We start from the raw sequence: 17179 nt of genomic DNA, 5'->3' as shown, positions 1-17179 counted from the left end.
GGGAGGGGCATCTGTGAAGTGACTCTCTCAGGTCCTGCAGGGGTCGGGGGGGGGGGCAGAGCCCCCTGCATGGCTCCCCACCCCTTATTCCGTCCCTTGCAGGACCCTTGCCGTCTGGTCCGCCTAAGCCGTGGCGCTCCACTTCCTGCCCTGCACCCCTGGTGGGGGAGGGTGGCCCCGGGCAGCCCTGCCAGCCTCAACAAGTCTGGGGCTGTCCTCCACCCAGTGGGGTGCACGGAATGACCCTCTCCCTGGGGAGCGGGGCTGAGGCCACCCAGAGCGTGGGCAGGCAGGGGCAGGCTTGGGGCTACCAGAACCAACAGAGAGGGGGACATGGGCCAGACACCCTGGGAGAAAGAATCTCCTTAAAACCCCACCGGTGGGTGCGGGCTCCCCATACCTCTACAGAGTCCTGTGAAGACAGCCCGTCTGGCCCCAGCCCAGAAAGCTGCACCCTACATTCGCTGCCCTCCCCCCACTCCCACTCCTGACCCCTCTGAGGCACCCGGTAACCCCCCTCGACCTCTGCTGGCCACTGCCCCTCTCTGTCTGCGCCCACAGCCCTGGGGTGGGGGGGACCCTTAGACAGCTTCTTCCTGCCCTGTGGTATTTCCTGAGGTTCCAACACACTTCTTCTTGGGTTCCTCCGGGTCGTTCTGCCCAGTACAGAGCCTGGCAGACATTTCCCCGATGAACTGGTCATTCGGCTAAACTGTGGGCAGGTGGACGGGGGCGCAAAGGGTCGGCCCCCTCCTGCCCTCAGGAAGCTCTGGGCTCGTCCTGGAGGTTCCCCCACACCATCAGCCCTCACTCAGACATACTAGTCCTGCGCCCCACTTGGCAGGACTGCTGCCGGGGCTCGGAGGGGGGGTGGGCAGAGTTCCCAGCTGGGGAAGGGCAGGGAGGAAGCCTTCCCAGGTAAAGCAGCTTGAAGACCTGGGGAGGAGAGACGGGACTGGCCCCCAGCGGATGGAAGGATGCTTGGTTCTGGCTGCAGGGGGCAGGGTCTGTTCACCCAGACCCCTAGAGGGACATCCTGCTGGCCCCAATGGGGTCCCTTCTCTCTTGTCCCTGGCACTCTTTGGTGGTAGCCTGTCCCATCCCCACCAGATCACCCGGCTCCCCTGGCAGTGACTGCTCGCCCCGTCGTGCCAGCAACTGAAGGGACACGGGTCTGGACAGCAGACCCCACACCCCACGCGCAGCGGAAAGACTCTCTTACTCAGCCCTGCCCCTGCTCTCAGTGCTCCGAGAACAATCTTCGAGGCACCCAGGGCCTCACGCGCCCGCTGCACAAACCCCTGCTTCCAGAACGCCCACTGTGCCTCCACGGGAACTGAGGAAAGGAACTTAAGCTCTCAGGAGCCTCAGTTTCCTCATCTGTAACGGGGCATCGCAGCCACCCCGCCGGGGTGTGGTGAGGAAGAGGGGCTAACTAGGGGGCAGGTGCATAAACCGTGTGCAGTCCTTGGTAAGCCTTTACCCGCATGCCGGCCTCCTCCTAGGAGAAGCATCTAGAGCCGCCTGGTAAATGGGTCAGCCCGTGCCAGCACACGTACGTTAGCTGCGGGCGTTCCTAAGTGCCTGGCGCTGTGCTCAGCGGACTCCTCCTGACAACTACGGGACAGTGGTTGTCCCTGGTCCACTCAGCAATGAGGAAGCTGGGGCTCAGAGAGGTGAAGTCACTTGCCTGAAGTCACGCAGCTGGGCCCTGGCATTCGAACCCAGGATTGTTTTCCTCTCTCAGCCCGGGACTCTCAATCCCTGTGCCGGCTTCTGCCCCCCCCCCACCTCCCCCAAGTCCCGTGGCCCCGGGGTAGAGTCTGAGGACACCCCCCCCCCGCCCCCGGCTGGCCACCTCCCTCCCTTACCCGGGGTACCATGCCCAGGGGGGCAGCCCCCAGTCCTCGAGAGCTGAGTGCGAGCAGGCAGGGCGGGCACTCCAGGGACGGGGATGGGGCGGGGACAGGGCGGGCAAACCGGTTGGGCGGCTGGCACCGGCGAGGCCTCTCTCCAGTGGGGCCTGTGCCGGTGAGGCTGGCGCAGCAGCTCGGCGGGGAGCTGGGGCCGAGAGGCTGCCATCAGGTAGGTCTGGGGGACCCCAGGCGAGGGGTGGGCAGGCAGGGGGCCCCAACCCTCACTGAGCCCCAACTCCTCACCTTTCCTCTGCCCCTTGGCGTTGCTTGCCTCCCCCCACCAGCATCCTTCTCTCGCTTCTGCTTTGACTCTTCACAGTTTCAACCCGTGCGCCCTGTCTCGCCCTGAGTCTGCTAAGGCTCATCCCCATGTGTCCCATCCTGATGGAATGTGTTCCCCTGGAATTCCCCTCCCCGCTCCCGCCCTCGTTCAGGCCTTAGGTGCACCAGCCCCGAAATCTCAGTCACTCGGTGGCGATGGTGGCGGCTTGGGGCTCCCAGCTCTCCCCGCGCTGGTTACGCGTCCTGTCCTGCAGCCCTAGCCCACGCCTCCCACAGCGCACCCCCCAATACCTAGTGGTCCCTTAAGTTTACTCCGCCACCCCGGGCTCCCTGTGTCTCCCCACATCTGCTCAGCACCTCCATTGTCCAGGCCTCTTGGAAACTCCCAGGGGCTCCCAAACACCCAGTCATCAACCTGGGAGATCTCACACACCCCGAATTAGCCCCCAGTACCCCCGTAACTCTTCTCCGTTCTCCCCCATCTAGCTGTCCTTCCCTGGTCCTGACCACTCACTTTTACTCTGAAGAGCACCGCCACCCCACCTGGTGACCCAGGACCCCAACATCAGGGACGGGGTCTCTCACTGTCCCAGGTCACATCCCGGGGGTGGGCCCTATCCGGCCGGCACCCAAGGGTGCAGGGCACTGAGCCCACCCTCGCCTTTCCCTGGAGCAGGTCCCCGCCGCCACCGCCACCGCCATGCACAAACACTACACCGTCCGCTTCGCCAAGGGCGCCCTGCCCCTTCGGACCCCCACTGAGGGCTACTTCTTGGACCCAGAGTTGGGGCAGCAAAAAGGTAGGGTTTCAGTCCTGGCCGGGAGCGTGGGCTGTGAGTGGGGGGCTGCTGAGGGGATGGTCGAGCAGAAGGGGAACCTCAGGCCCCAGGTGGGAGGAGCTCCCGGTACTCCCCACATAAAGGGGTCATGGTGGGGGGCGCGCAGGCCCGGGGGAGCAGCAAGTGTGACCCCAGGGTGGGGTGTCAGCAGGGGGCCCATCCAGCCTAGCCCCCCTCCCCCCGCATGGGTAGGATGCCCCTACCCCAAATCGCCAGGCCTGTGAGGACTTCACCCCAACCTGGGGGGAGCAGTGCGGAGAGAGAGCAAGCTCCCCCCACCACTGAGTGTGTATGAGTGGGGGGACAGTCTCCAGGGGGTGGTGACCACAGGTGCTCCTGCTGGGGGGGTGAGGGGTGCGGACAGTTACCTCCCATGAGGCCAGTTCAGCCTCTTGAGGCCCGCGTCTCCCAGGGAAGCCCCTCCTTCCCACCAGCCTTGCCCAATTCTGGGTACGAGGCCCACCCCCTTCAGTCCCCACCCTGTCCCCTCTCCATGGCCACCTCCCATCACCCCAGCCTCGTCTGGACCTACCAGGCCAGTTCCCAATGGGTTGCTTTCTGCCCCCCTCAACTGGAGGGACACCCCCCCCCCACCAAGGACTCCAAGGCATTGTCCCCACTCCAGCCCCTCACCTGGCAAAGCCCAGGCCTCTGCCCTTCTCCTCTGCACCCCCAACAGGAGAGCACAGAGACTGCCCCCCAACCCATATCTCCTCATTTTCTCTGATTTCTCCGGGGCCTCCGTGGAGGGACCAGCCCACCTTGAAGCCTCGGACCTGGTTCCCGCCAGTGCCCCCCAGGGGTCAGGGACCCAGGCCCAGTCACCCCCACTTCCTTCCTTCCAGGATGCCGTCACCAGTGGTGCCATGACCCAGCGGCCGTGCGCGCCCACGGGCCCTGTCGGCTGCCCCCACAGGTGTGCTGGCAGCTGGCCTACCACAGCCACCGGGGGGGTGTCAGCGGCTGCCGCCAGGGCCCCCAGCCCCCCGGCCTGCAGCAGCAGCGGCAGCCCCAGCCCCCGCCTCCCAGCCCCCTGCGGCAGCGGCTCTGCTCCGGTCCAGGGGCCCGGAAGGGACCACCTGCAACCGCTGCAGCCTCCAGGCAGCCGGCCAGCGCCCCCCAGCCGCCCCCCGAGCCCACCATCTCGCCCCCCGCGGCACCTGCCATGGCCAGCAGCGGCCCGGCCCCACGCTCTGCAGCTGGCACCCTCCTGGAGCCCAGCAGGCCCCCCGCCGCCCGCCCCCTGCCTGCCCCAGCGGCCTGTGGCCCCTTCACCTACAGTTCTGGTGCTCACCCAGCCTTCCCGTGGGCTCTGTACCCGCTGCCTCTCTACCTGCCCGGGCCTCTGGGCCCTCGGCCTGCCTTCCTCGCTCTGCACCCTGTCCGGGAGGGTGCTCGCCTGTGACCCTGGGCCCCGTGGGCAGCCGCCTCTGCTTCACCTGCTGCTTTACCTGTCCAAAGCTGCCAGGCCAGGTGTGTCCTGGTGCCTCGTCCTGGGCTAGCGGCTGGGTCCCGGCCCAGGCTGTTTCCCTCTGCTGACAGTCTGACTCTGCTTTCTCTCTGCCCGGTCCGCCCCATCCTGAACCCCCAGTTCAGGGCAGGGCGTGTGACAGCAGCAAGCATGCTGGCCAGCTCGGGAATGGGGGAGAGGGGCAGCGGTGGGGGAGTGGCCTAGGGGCTGGAAAGAACAATGTGGCAAGGGGAGGGGTCCCTTCACTCACTCATTCATTCATTCATCCATCTGTCCAGTGACTAGGTATTGGATGTGTGCGGGGGGGTGGGGGGTGCTGTGGGCTGCAGGGAGCAGGGCAGCACCTGCTGTCTCCGCAGAGTGCTGCGGGGAGGTGGGTGCAGGAAGCCAGAATTTTAGTGTGTCACCCAGTGATAACTACGCTGGGGGCAAACCCAGCAGCGGAGGTAAGGGCATGACAGGGTTTGCAAATTACATTGGGTCACCAATCAGGCAAGCTGCCGTTAGGGCAACATTTGAGCAAAGTCGCGGCAGGATGGGCCTGCTCCTGGGACCGGGACCGTGACAAGGTCCGCGTGTGGGGAGGGCCAGATGGGGCCATACCCCGGGGACACTTGTGAGGGCTGGGGCTTTGGCCCCTGGGGCAGGCGGGAGCCACGAGGAACGTGAGCTGGCATGGGATCTAACAGGAGTGTGGAGCATGGGAAGCAGGAGTTGGGGGGGGGAGGTGCTAGTAGTGAGGCGCGGGGCCACACGGCCGGTTTCCAGGTCTGCCTTGAATGTAGAGCAACCATTGAACAGGGACTCGGGCTCCAGGTCAGGCAGCCCCTCGTCCCTGCAGGCTCTGGGCCCTGCCGCCCATTTCAGACACAGAAGCAGAGCCCCAGCGAGGTGAGGTCACCCGGCCACCAGGAAAGCGGGGTCAGAGCTGCCCGGGGGCCACCCCCACTTGGCCGATCTTGCTGGGTCCCCCTGCTGCCCTCTGTACCTCCAGGCCAGGCCCTGACCCTCCAGGAGGGAGGGATCCCACAGCCCCCCCAGGCCCCTGGGGAAGTCGGGTGTATTATCCCCAACACGAACCAGAAGGCCGGCCCAGGGCTGCCCACAGCTAAGCCCTCCCTTTTTGGTGCCCCAATTCCATTCAAAGAAGTAGCACTTGGTGGGGGGCCCCCCGGGAGGGGGCAGGATGTCCTCAGCCGAGTGAACACTGTGATGCTTGGTGCGTGGTGCAAGGACTTCAGCTTGAACCTGCTCCCTAAATGGTCATTCCAGACCATGGCACTGACCAAGGGCCCACCCCGGGCCCAACCCTTTGGCATCCATGCTGCCTGGTGTCTCTGTACCTCCTCTTCATAGGGAGGGACTGAGGCTCTCAGGGCTCATGCAGAAAAGGGGGCATAGCCAGGCCCAAGAGGCGGGTCTGCCTGGGCTCGGGGCAGATGTGAGGTGGTCGGCGTGGGGTTCTAGAGAAGGAGTGAGGTCAGGGCGAGGGATGGACAGGAAGCAGAGAGGAGCCGGGACTGTCCACCCTGGAATCAGGCTAACAACGCAGGCGGGAACTGACAAGAGAAACTTCTGGGGTGTGCCAAGAGGTGCTTTAAGCATCTGAGGGCCTTGAATCCCAAGAGAGGCCCGTGGGAATTTTCCGGGGGAACCACAGGCTGGTGGCTGAGCCTAGTGACCCAGGGTTGGCCTGATCAGCCCAAATCCCTTGGGCCTCTGTGCTGGGGGTCGGTGGGCAGTCTAGCCTCCTAGCCTTGACCTGGTGTATCTGGGGTCAGCTCCTCCTGGGGTGCTCAGAGGGACACACTGGACCCCAGAGAAGGGGTTTCGTGCCTACTGCCTCAAAAACGTCATCTGCAGGACTGATTTGAGTCAGCCGGCGGAGGGAGGGGCTGAGGGTGGGCTCTCTGGAGGGCAGGCGGGAGGAGGGTGGTGCTTGGCCAGCCTCGCTGATTCAGTTTCCCCCCCTCCCCCCCTTCCCCAACCTGGCCCTCAGATATCCTGACAGAAGACGATGTCTACTGCAGCTGTCTGGCCAAGACCCTCTGCCACGTGCCTGTCCCTGTGACCGTGGGTTTCTACGCCCCCTTTGGCTGCCGCCTGCACATGATGCTGGACAAAATCACTGGTGAGGCTCTGTGTGTGCTGGGGGAGGTGGGAGTAAGGGAAACAGAGGCCCTGGTTCCGGCCCAGCTTCAGGCTACCCCCAGTCCCGCTCACTCTTGAGGCCAGCTGGGTTCCAGTCCAGATGCCTGTAAGACAGTTTTAACCAGGTTCCTCCTGATGCCCACAGCCTCTGTCTCCATGTCCCTGCTCACTCCCTCTCTGGCCTCCTGGGCAACAGTCCCATCCCCTCCTCTGCCAGATCCATACCAAGGAATCACCCAGACCCATCTCTTTTCAGCACTGGCCCAGGGCGGTGCACCCACAGGAGCCCCAGCAGATAGAGGTTAACCCATCACATGGGCCGAAACGTGGCCAGGGTCCAGAGCAGCTCAGACCTGATTTAAGCCTTGCTCAGACCCCAGTCCCGACTGTGGCCAGAGCACCTACCAAACAAGCCTCCATCTGCCCCTGTGTTGTCACGGAGCGATAAACAGCTGTCCCGGGACAAAACTCCCAGTTATAAGGCAAAAGCAAACAGCATTCTGGACCTAACCTCCAGTGCTAGGCGTTTCCACTCATTCATTCACTGACCTCAATAGCAGACGGACCCTGCCCCCCAGCCTCTCGTGATCCCAGGGGACACAGGATGACCAAGAGCCCTGCCCTTCCTGGCCTCACAGTCCAGAGAGGAAGACAAACCTGGTCCCAGAGAGTGATGACCCAACAGTGGGTAGGGTTGCGGTGGGGGAGCCCAGGAGGCACCTAACCCAGCCCGGGGATCCGGGAGGGCTTCCTGGAGGAGGAGGAGCATTAAGCCAGGAAGATCAGACACAGGCTGTACTCTGCGGCCCAGCCTTTCTCTTCCTCAGCACCTCACGCGCCTGCTTTCCTTCCTTTGAGGCTCCCTCTCTCGCCCCTTCCGGTCCTCTCTCCTCCACCAGCACAGCTTTTGCCCACCTCGGACCTCGGGCCGGCCCCCAGACCCGTCCCTTCCCCCGCCGCCGCCGGCGCTTCTGCGCCCCGCCCGCCCCGCCCGCCCCGCGCAGCCTCTCACGCCCGAGCCGAGCACCCCCCCCCCCCCCCCCGCCCCGCCGCTCACTCCGTGCCGCGCGCCCTACCCACCCTTCCCTCCCCGCAGCGCTGATGCAGCAGGAGGCGGCCCAGCGCGAGGCCGAGGAGCTGGGACGCGTGCAGTGGCAGCCGAGGCCCGTGCGCGGCTGGGGCTTCCCGCGGCTGCTCTGGTACCTGGTGTTCCTGCAGCCCGTCATCACCGAGCTGCATCTGCGGCGCAAGAACGTCAAGTTTCTCTTCATCCGCTTCAGCGCCTGGCAGTACGCGGGCACGGACAAGCTGTGGGCCGGCCTGGTGACCACGCTGTGTGAGGGCATCCGGCACCACTACGGCGCGCTGCCCTTCAGCGTGTACTCGGTGCTGGGCAACAAGCCGGCCGCCACGCCGGGCTTCTGCCAGCGCGAGTGGCACTGCCGGCGCCGCGTGTGCCTGGCGCTGCTGGCGCTGCTGGCGGCGCTCGGCCTCGGCGTGGGCCTGCTCTACCTGTCGGTGGGTGCCCGCGCCCCGGGCCACGGCGCCGCCGGCGGCAGCCTGCTGCGGGTGTTCGGCGGCGCGGCCACCACTCTGTCGGGCTCGGGGCTGCTCATGGCCGTGTACTCGGTGGGCAAGCACCTGTTCGTGAGCCAGCGCAAGAAGATCGAGCGGCTGGTGTCGCGCGAGAAGTTCGGCAGCCAGCTGGGCTTCATGTGCGAGGTGAAGAAGGAGGTGGAGCTGCTCACGGACTTCCTGTGCTTCCTGGAGATCTACCAGCGGCGGCGGCTGCGCGTCGTGCTCGAGGTCACCGGGCTGGACACGTGCTACCCGGAGCGCGTGGTGGGCGTGCTCAACGCCATCAACACGCTGCTGTCCGACAGCCACGCGCCCTTTATCTTCATCCTGGTGGTGGACCCCAGCATCCTGGCCGCGTGCCTTGAGAGCGCCGGCTCCATGAAGGGCACGGCGGACAACGGCTACCTCTTCCTCAACCGCACCGTCACGCTGCCCTTTTCCGTGCCCATCATGGGCCGCCGCACCAAGCTGCAGTTCCTGCACGACGCTGTGCAGAGCCGCGACGACCTCCTCTACCGCGAGATGACGCGTAAGCTGCGGCCGGGCGGCGCGGGGGGCGGCGGGGGTGGCAGGGGCGGCCGAGGCGAGGGCGCGCAGCTCCTGGCCGTGGAGACACAGGCAGCAGCCGAGCGCGCGCAGGGCCGTATAGACGCCGAGGCTGCGCGCCGCATCCAGGAGGCGCTCTTCTGCCTGCACGACGAGCGCGACTGCCTGTATGAGTACGTGCCCGACAACGTGGTGTCCATGCGGCGCATCGTGAACACCGTGCCCATCACCGTGCGCCTGCTGCAGCAGCAGGACGGGGACTTCGCAGGCCCCACGCCGCGCCAGGCCGTGGCTTGGGTCGTGCTGGCCAACCAGTGGCCGTGCCGCCTCAGCTGGGTGTTGCAGTGCCTGGAGGACCGGCAGCAGGCCGGGGGCGCGCCCGAGTCCGGAGCGCGCCTCTGGAACGTGTTCTACGACAACAGCCGCGAGCTGCACTCCATGACCAAGGCGTTGCAGAACGTGCTGGACTTGGACGGCGACCCCGAGCTTTTCGAGCGCTTCCTGGGCGCCGACTTCCCTTTCACCGTAGCGGAGGCACAGACCCTGCTGCGCTGCACTGTGAACCTGGACCACTCCATCCGCCGCCGCATGGGCCTCATCCGGGCGGTCAGCGCACTCAAGCCGCCCAGCCCGCCCAAGTCCCCGGCCCATGACGCCTCCCACGATGCCAGCGTAGCCAACCATGCCCCCGGGGCCTTCCGGTCAGGTCAGGGCTCTGGGCATGTCCTGGGGCACGCTGAAGAAGCCCACCAGCCCCGGGACCAGGGGCATGGAGGCAAGCCAAGACCCGTAGCCTGAGAACCCTTACGGCCCAGGTGGTCCTTGAAAGAGTACCCCAGGAGCAGTGGGAGGGAACCGCTCCTCCGTCTGCCCGGCCGAGGGGGCAAAGGGGTCTGCAGGGAGGCCGGTGGTGGCCACCCCCGCCCCCCACAGGTGAACCTGTGAGCCAGAGAGAGCTGTTTGCAGGTGCAGCGAACACAGCGAGCATTCCGATGCTAGCGGAGAGCTAGCGCCAGAGGACCAGTGAAGAACCCCGGGTTCAAGTGCAATAAATGGAGATGTGAAAGCCCCCGTTGGTCTCTGTGTCCTGGGCTCCCTGGCCTGGCAGGGACTGGGAAGCAGCCCTGCCCCATCCCGCCAAGCCCTGTCACCCCCAGGGAGTTGGGCAGCCTCATTGCTGGCCTCCCTGGTGGCAGAAGGTGTTGTGGGGGTGGTGGGTGAGGCCACTGAGGCAGGGGAAGACGGATGTGCCGGGTTGACTCAGGCAATGGAGAGCGCCTAGGCCTCAGGGGATCCAGGTCCTTGTCCCCACGCCCTGGCCTGCCCCAGTGCAGGCAGGGCAGGAGCTGGCATTTCCGAGGGTGGTGCCCCGGTGACCTTAGCAGGTTGCTCCACTCGAGGGGTGGCTCCGGCCTGGTGTGATGAATTAATTAGGGCTCGCTGACAGCTCTGCTCCACGGGCCAGGGATGGCCTCCAAGCAGACCCAGGGCGGAGAGCTGGCCTGTGACTTCCGCGGGGGCGGCCAGCTTAGCTGCATGGCCAAGCCGGTGGGACAAACCTGCACCCGCCCGAAGAAGTTCTCCAATGGCAGCGGGGAGCCTGCCCAAGAACAACGCCCTTCAGAGATACGTGGCCCCCGTGACAGGTCGGTGTCTGCAGGCATCATATTGGGGCCGGTTAAGTCCCTTCCCTTTGGCTTCCCTTCAGCCCATCTGGCTCGGGCTTCCATTTCTCACCACCTCCGGTCCAGGCCGACACAGACTAGCAGCAGGAGTAGGCAGGTGCTAACTAGCCAGCAGACGGCTGTGGGCCAGGAGCATGGCTATGGACCCCAGGCCCGGGGGAGGAGCATGGAAATACCATCTCCCACGCTGTGGCACCGAGATCTTTACATCTAGCCCAGTCAAAGAACAGATGCAGTGTCTTCACAAGCTCCAGGGCTGTCTGGGTGGCTGAAGGCAACAGGGAGACAATCCTTGGATGAGGGGATGCCCCCCGTTGTGACCCTGGACTGATCTGGGATCCAGCTGGACAATCCGGAGCACCGCGCAGTTGGCCCCTGGGGCTGCCAGGACCAAGTCCCACAACCTGGGTGGCTTAGCACAGAAATGTGTTCTCTCCGTTCCAAGGCTTTAAGTCTGAAAATGTGTCGGCAGGGCCACGTGCCCATGGAAACGTGGAGCGTCTAGAGCCTCTGGGGGCAAAAGCTGGGGCCTAGTCCTCCTGAGCCGTGGTGGCTCATCTCCATCACAGCCTGGGAGCCTAGGCCTGATGCTGGAAGATATCTGGGGGGTTGTTTCCCTCTGGAGAAACAGGACTGTGAACTGTTTGAGAGGGGAGATACAGGAGCACAGACACAGCAAAAAAATTGCGGGGGAGGGCACCGGGGCAGGGAGTGTGGTGGGAAATGTGGCTTTTGCCTTCCCGGCCTCCCTGCTTTCCTCTGGGGGACCCCTGGCATGAGCCCCGCAGTTGGTCCTGGGAGCTGGCTGGCCCTGCCCTCGCAGCTCCTTGTGTCCACAGCTCCCGCAAGGGGCGCTCCCCCCCCAACCTTGCAGATCGGCACAAGCAGACAGCAGGCGAGTGTGGTGAACCCAGCTCTGGTTTATTAGAAAAGGTGTGAACAGAGTTGCACCAAGAAGAGTAGCCCCTCCCCCATCCCACCCACCTGTACCCCACACCCACGCCCCCCGCCCCCCACGGGTTGTAGTGCCTCTCAGGGCGCAGCTTCAAGGGGCCTGGACAGCAGGGTCTCTAGAACCCTGGCTGCTCCCCACCCCAGCTCCCTGATAGATTTATTGCACTTAAGAAAAAGAAAGCTCTGATCCTCTGCTCCCAGCTCCCCCCCACCCCACCCCCAGCCCTGGCCCGCACCCTGCCTGGGGCTGCTCTACCAATTTCCACCACCACCGCTCACCGCCCCTCCCTTGTCATGCCTCCTGCCTGGCCCTGCACCCAGGGACACCGGGGGGCCATCCCACCACCACCCAGGACTCCTGCCCTCCGCGGGGCAAGCCTGGCCGAACAGGCCATCTGGAAAAGGCTGGTCCAGCCTTGTGGCTGACGTCCTCGGAGAGAGAGCTCGTCCCATCCCCCCAGCCCAGAGCCTTCGAGTGCTGGACACAGAGATAGTGCTTAAGTCAGGGCAGGGAGGGCGATCCCTGCGGCTCCTGCGCTCTGTGTAGTGTTGCTGTGGGGGGGCAGGGGTCCCCAGAAAGGCCCCCTATACCCCTGGTGGCCCAGGCCTCAGGAAGGCTGGGGGTGAGGGTGAGCAGATTCTCATGGCTCTGGCCTCAGCTCATCGAAGACTGACCGGAAAAAAGGAACTTGGGGAGAAGAGGGGGGAGGGCCTGTCAGAGCCAGGGGTTCTACTGCCAGCCCCCAGAACCCCTGCCCTCTGGCTCTGGTCCCCGCCTCACCTAAAGTGTCACAGTGTCTCCTGCCCAGATTCCTGACTGGCTTCCAGAAGCAGCTCCTCAAGCTCCTTCTCGTTCTTGGAGCAGCTCAGTTCTGTGAGGGGAGAAGGGGCGACCAACCTCCAGTCAGGCAGGCAGGGATGGGGGGACCCCAGGACATCCACATCCCCACCAGCCCTGCCCAGGTCTGACCCTCAGGGCAGCACAAGGCCTGGGTACCACTGAGACCGTCAGACTCCAGTCAGCACATCTTGCCTGTTCCGTCCCAGGGAGAGCTCCCAGGGACCCAAGGGAAGCAAGGTGGGGGCTGAAGATCCAGTCCTCCTCGTTCCTACCCGTTCCCAGGGAACACTGAAGCCCACTGAGGGGCAGGTGCTTTCCTGGGATCACACAGCACCCAGGGCCCACTGTCACCCTGCCCTGGAGCCCCAACTCACCATGTTCCAGGCCACAGCTGCCTGCCTTGGCCTCAGGCCCCGGGGGTGGCTCTGGGGGCAGTGCGAGGGCAAACTCGGGCTTCAGGCCGTTGGGCAGCGGTGGCCCTGACTGAGGCTCCAACACCCCTGGGTCCTGAGTGCCGACGGCCTCAGCCGGTGGCAGGGCAGGTGAGGTGGGCGGGGAGGATAAAGCAGGTGGGGAGGGAGGACAAGCAGGAGCAGGGGGGGAAAGAGGGACAGGGGGGACCGGGGGCTCTGCCCTCTCGGGAGGACTCTCCACCCGAGTCACCACAAACACCTTGTGGCCCCGGCCTGGGCTGGACACAGAAATACGCTGCTCGGTGGGGGAGGAGGGGCTGCCTGGGGGGCTCCTGTCCCCAGAGCCCAGGGAGTCCGAGGGGGGCACCAGGGCGGGGCAGGGGGCCTCAGCCCTCTCCCCATCCTCCTCCTCCCCATCCTCCTCAGAGTCCGAGTCTGAGTCTGAGTCCTGCCTGGCACCAGGGCCCGTGGCCCCGTTCTCCTGGGCCCTGGTGGCGGGCCCATCCCCGGGCTCCTCGTCAGGCTGGGGCTCGGTGACGGTGATCTCAGGCATGGAGGCGGAGAGCTGCAGCCGCTGCTCCTTCTCCTCCTGCTCGCGCGCCAGCATGAAGTTCTGCTTGCAGCCGTTTTGGATCTCTGCGAGCAGCGCCTTCTGCGTCTCGATGAAGCTCTTCACCTGCAGGCGGAGGGGGCCTGGCTCGGGCTCTGGACAGCCCGTCCCCATGCTGGAGCCTGCATTCGCCCTGGGCTGGCCTGCACCCCCGCTCCCCCTGACCCCAGAGGCTTCGGGGAAGAGCCCACTCAGCTCACCGCCTCCTTCTTGGGCTCACGGTCGAGGTCGAGGCGCAGCAGTGAGTGGTTCACCTTGAGGGCCAAGGACAGTGCCATGAGCCCGCCCGTCTTGATCTCGTTCTCCCGAAGGTCCAGTCTCAGGAGGCGGGGGCTCTCGGCGATGAACTCTGCCACGGCCACCGCGCCTGGGAGGGGGACGGCAGGGGCTGGCCACGGGCTAGCCGCCCACCAAGCCCGCCTGCGCCGCTCCCCCCCGCCCAGCCCCACGCCCTACCCTCGCACGTGAGCTTGGTGGAGGTCAGGCCAAGGCGCAGCACACTGCGGTTGCTGATGAGGCCATTCTTGAGGTTCCGCACACCCTCGTTCCCGATGGGGTTGTGGCCCAGGTTCAGCGTCTCCAGGCTCTGTGTGTGCGGCTGGAGGGGGCGGCGCATGAGAGAGGAAAGGCCCAGAAGGCCGATCAGGAAAGACACAAAGACACAAACCCGAGCACTCCCTCTCGGGCAGCGCCACCCTGACAGTCCTGCTTCAGGCCAGATGCTCATGGACTCATCGCCCCAGGGCCGGCTGCCCTGTCCACCCCCCAGCCCAGGCCCAGCCAGCATCCCGAGGGCTCAGGACACACACCTCGCATTGGTCATTCTTAACTTAGATGTGAGTCTTTGTGGCCTGTGAGCTTGCTTTAAATACCACGTATTTAGGTAAAAAGATGTAAAACGTACTGAAGGCTTCCAGAAAATTTAACTTTCTGTGCAAAACATTTTCACTCTGTGTGCAATGTGACACTAGGCCATCGTGCCAGACGTGGGAAGACAAGGATAAAGTGAGAAAGGCTACTTCCCTTAGGACAGAGAGGCTGGGGAAGCTGAAGGAGGGCACCCAGGGCCAAAAGGAGGCCTGCGAAGGGTCCCTGCGGTGTAGGGTGAGCGCGAGGGAGGCAGAGGATGGCGCTCTCCCCCTCCCCGCCCGACTCACCAGCGTCACGCCAAGGAAGGCCATGCCAGTGTGCGTCAGCTGGTTGTTCCACAGCACCAGGGTCTCTAGCCCCTTCTTCTGCTCCTTCAGGCCCTCGCAGATGTAGGCCAGACCTGGAGAGGGCCTGTGGTCAGTCCCCGCTGTGGTCCGGGCGCTTCTCCAGGGGACAGTGGTGTGGGAGCCACTGCCACCCGAGGAGCATGCAGAACCTACCCCCACCACTCTGGCCCCAGCCACCGCCTGCCTCAGTCCAACACCCACGGCTCCCTGGTGCCCAGGCCCAGAACATCCCTCTGTCTGCTTCGGATCTCTGCTCGACTATCAGCCTGCACGACACTCCCCAGCCGGCTCAGCTGCCACTGCTGCTTCCGTTCTCTCCAGAGCATATCTCACAGACCGCATATTCTATTAATTTATCTTGGCAACATCTCTCCCAAGGGCAGAGATCTCTGTCTCTACAGGCCCAGCATGTGCTAGGTGCTCAGTAAACCTGGTGTCTGGGCCTGGCCATCCTGGGGGAAGGGACTGGCCTGGATGCCCTAGGCTGTCTCTGAGCCCTCTCCTCACACTGAGGCCTGGAGACCTGTTCAACAGGGAACCAGGAGGAAATGGCATTCCTCCCACCAGCTATTTCCTTTCCCTTCCCGTTTACCCTCTAACCCACCTGGCTTCTCCCACCCCAAAAAACGATTATCTAGGCTCTTTCCCACCTCAGGGCCTTTGTACTTGCCATTCACTCTGCCTGGATTCTTTTCCCAGGCGTTTTTTTGTTTGTTTTCTTCCAAGATTGATTTATTGGAGAGAAAAAGAAAGTGGGGTGGAGCAGGGGAGAGGAAGAGAATCTTAAGTGACTCCATGCTAAACACGGAGCCTGATGTGGGGAACCTGAGCCAAAACCAAGAGTCGGCAGCCACCCAGATGCCCCTTCCCAGGCTTTTAAAAGGCCTGATTTCATTCTCGTCCTCCTCACTGCCACCCAAAGGTCACCTCCCTGTACCATCTTCAACAGCCTCTGACTGACCCTCCGTCCCAACAACCTTGTTTCCTTCAGCACACTCTTTCCAGAGGGTATTATTTTCATGATCTCTTCAATACCTCACTTCCTCCTGCAGATTCTCACTGGCCTGCACCTCCTCTAGGACGCCCTCCCTGGGCTCCCACAGCCCAGCCCTGCCCAGTCGGAGCTGCCACTGCCTGGGGATGGCCTGTCCTCCCTCCTGGACCGTGAGCCCCAGGAGGGCAGGGCTGCAATCATCCTGGCCACCACTGTGTCTCCAGCACTGTGGGGCCCGCAGCTGGGCACAGAATGTGTGCTCAGTGACTGGAGTGGGGTGGCCACACACCTGAGTCCAGCACGTGGTTGTTCCGGAGATCCAGGATCTGCAGGGAGGAGTTGAACTTGAGCAGGTTGCCCAGCTGGGCCGAGTCCTGCAGGCCGTTGAGCTTGTTGTCAGCCAGGTAGAGCTCCCGCAGATTGACGTTCATCTTCAGTGCCGTGGCTGGGGGGGGGGGGTGCGGGAGGAGCGTGGTGACTGGCTGAGCCCCAGCCCCTGCGGGCAGCATGTCACTGCGCTGCCTCCCTGGGTCCCAGAGCTCACCAAGCAGCATGAGGGGCCGCCCCGACAGGCTGGCGTTCTCCAGATGCAGCACCGCCAGGCTGCTGCGGATACGCAGGGCGCGGGCCACAAAAGGTGCCGAGTGGTCCAGCAGGGGCGTGTTTCGGGCGTCCAAGTACTGCAGGCAGCTTGTCTGCTGGGGCGGGTCAGGGCTGGGACAGGCTGGCCCAGCCCACCTGGGCCCCAGGGGACCCCCCCCCAAACCCCAACCCACATCCCACCGAGCAGCAGGGCAACTGTGTCTGGAGTCCTGCCCGTGATCAGGCGGGGCTAGTAACAGCTGGGCTCCCAGACTCCCCTGCGGCAGATGTCCCGGACGTGGCGGTGGGAGGGGGGCAGCCACAGCCACCTCCCAGGGATAGGTTACAGCAAGTGAAGGAAGAGGGAAAGATACTTGAAGGGAGAAAAGGAGTCAGGGTTGGCCTGAGACAGGGCACACCTTAGCATGGGGACAACAGCCTACACTGAGGGCTCAGGAAACCAGGCCCTAAGGGACACGTGTCATGGGAAAGCACCTGGACCCCCTGCGGCCGAGCCCCATCTACACCGGGGAGGCCACAGACGAGAGGCGCCCACCTTGCGCATCATGTGGGCAGCGGCCTGCCAGCCCCGGGTGCCAATGTGCTTGTTGAAGGAGATATTGAGGTGGGTGGCCGACTCGTAGTATTCGATCATGTCGAAGAGGGCTGAAGCACCCTGGGGGCCGAGGCAATGGGGGGTTAATTACTTTTTTTTTTTTTTTTTAAGATTTTATTTATTTATTTGACAGAGAGAGATCATAGGTAGGCAGAGAGGCAGGCAGAGAGAGTGAGAGGGAAGCAGGCTCCCCGCCAAGCAGAGCCCGATGTGGGACTCGATCCCAGGACCCTGAGATCATGACCTGAGCCGAAGGCAGCGGCTTAAACCACTGAGCCACCCAGGCGCCCGGGTTAATTACTTTTTAAGAAGATTTTATTTATTTATTTGAAAACCGGAGAGACAGCACAGCAGGGGGAATGGCGGAGGGAGAAGAAGCAGACTCCCCGTGGAGCAGGAAGCCCAATGCAGGGCTCAATCCCAGGACCCTGGGACCATGACCCAAGCCAAAGGCAGATGCTTAACTGACTGGGCCACCCAGGGG

General features: G+C 64.2%; 2 protein-coding genes across 5 annotated transcripts in view; one reads left to right on the top strand and one right to left on the bottom strand.

Moving 5' to 3' along the window:
* Positions 1 to 6: 6 nt before the first annotated feature.
* Positions 7 to 9836, top strand: NKPD1 (NTPase KAP family P-loop domain containing 1). 3 transcript variants are annotated; one of them, XM_045987639.1, is made up of 4 exons: positions 7 to 2998; positions 3883 to 4323; positions 6508 to 6639; positions 7756 to 9836. In XM_045987639.1, exons 1-4 carry the CDS (start codon positions 2899 to 2901, stop codon positions 9579 to 9581), a joined length of 2499 nt encoding a protein of 832 aa, XP_045843595.1. In that variant the 5' UTR covers positions 7 to 2898; the 3' UTR covers positions 9582 to 9836. The 3 variants fall into 3 exon arrangements, with proteins under 3 accessions (XP_045843595.1, XP_045843594.1, XP_045843593.1); XM_045987638.1 differs by lacking the exon at positions 3883 to 4323 and having other exon boundaries at positions 41 to 2791; positions 2875 to 2998; XM_045987637.1 differs by lacking the exon at positions 3883 to 4323 and having other exon boundaries at positions 41 to 2998.
* A 1553-nt stretch (positions 9837 to 11389) lies between these two features.
* Positions 11390 to 17179, bottom strand: part of PPP1R37 (protein phosphatase 1 regulatory subunit 37) — a 39406-nt gene continuing 33616 nt past the window's right edge. The window contains exons 5-13 of one of the 2 annotated variants that reach the window (XM_045987635.1): positions 16636 to 16755; positions 16042 to 16195; positions 15787 to 15942; positions 14444 to 14556; positions 13743 to 13884; positions 13487 to 13653; positions 12638 to 13352; positions 12204 to 12294; positions 11390 to 12110 (exon numbers count right to left, since the gene is read on the bottom strand). In XM_045987635.1, the coding sequence (XP_045843591.1) occupies positions 12212 to 12294; positions 12638 to 13352; positions 13487 to 13653; positions 13743 to 13884; positions 14444 to 14556; positions 15787 to 15942; positions 16042 to 16195; positions 16636 to 16755 (1650 nt within the window). In that variant the 3' untranslated portion in view covers positions 11390 to 12110; positions 12204 to 12211. The remainder of the gene's footprint in view (positions 12111 to 12203; positions 12295 to 12637; positions 13353 to 13486; positions 13654 to 13742; positions 13885 to 14443; positions 14557 to 15786; positions 15943 to 16041; positions 16196 to 16635; positions 16756 to 17179) is intronic. The other variant, XM_045987636.1, reaches the window with a different exon arrangement.

The sequence above is a fragment of the Meles meles genome, chromosome 19 (assembly GCF_922984935.1).
Source record: "Meles meles chromosome 19, mMelMel3.1 paternal haplotype, whole genome shotgun sequence".
Taxonomy (NCBI): Eukaryota; Metazoa; Chordata; class Mammalia; order Carnivora; family Mustelidae; genus Meles; species Meles meles.
This window is presented reverse-complemented; position numbering and strand designations above follow the sequence as displayed.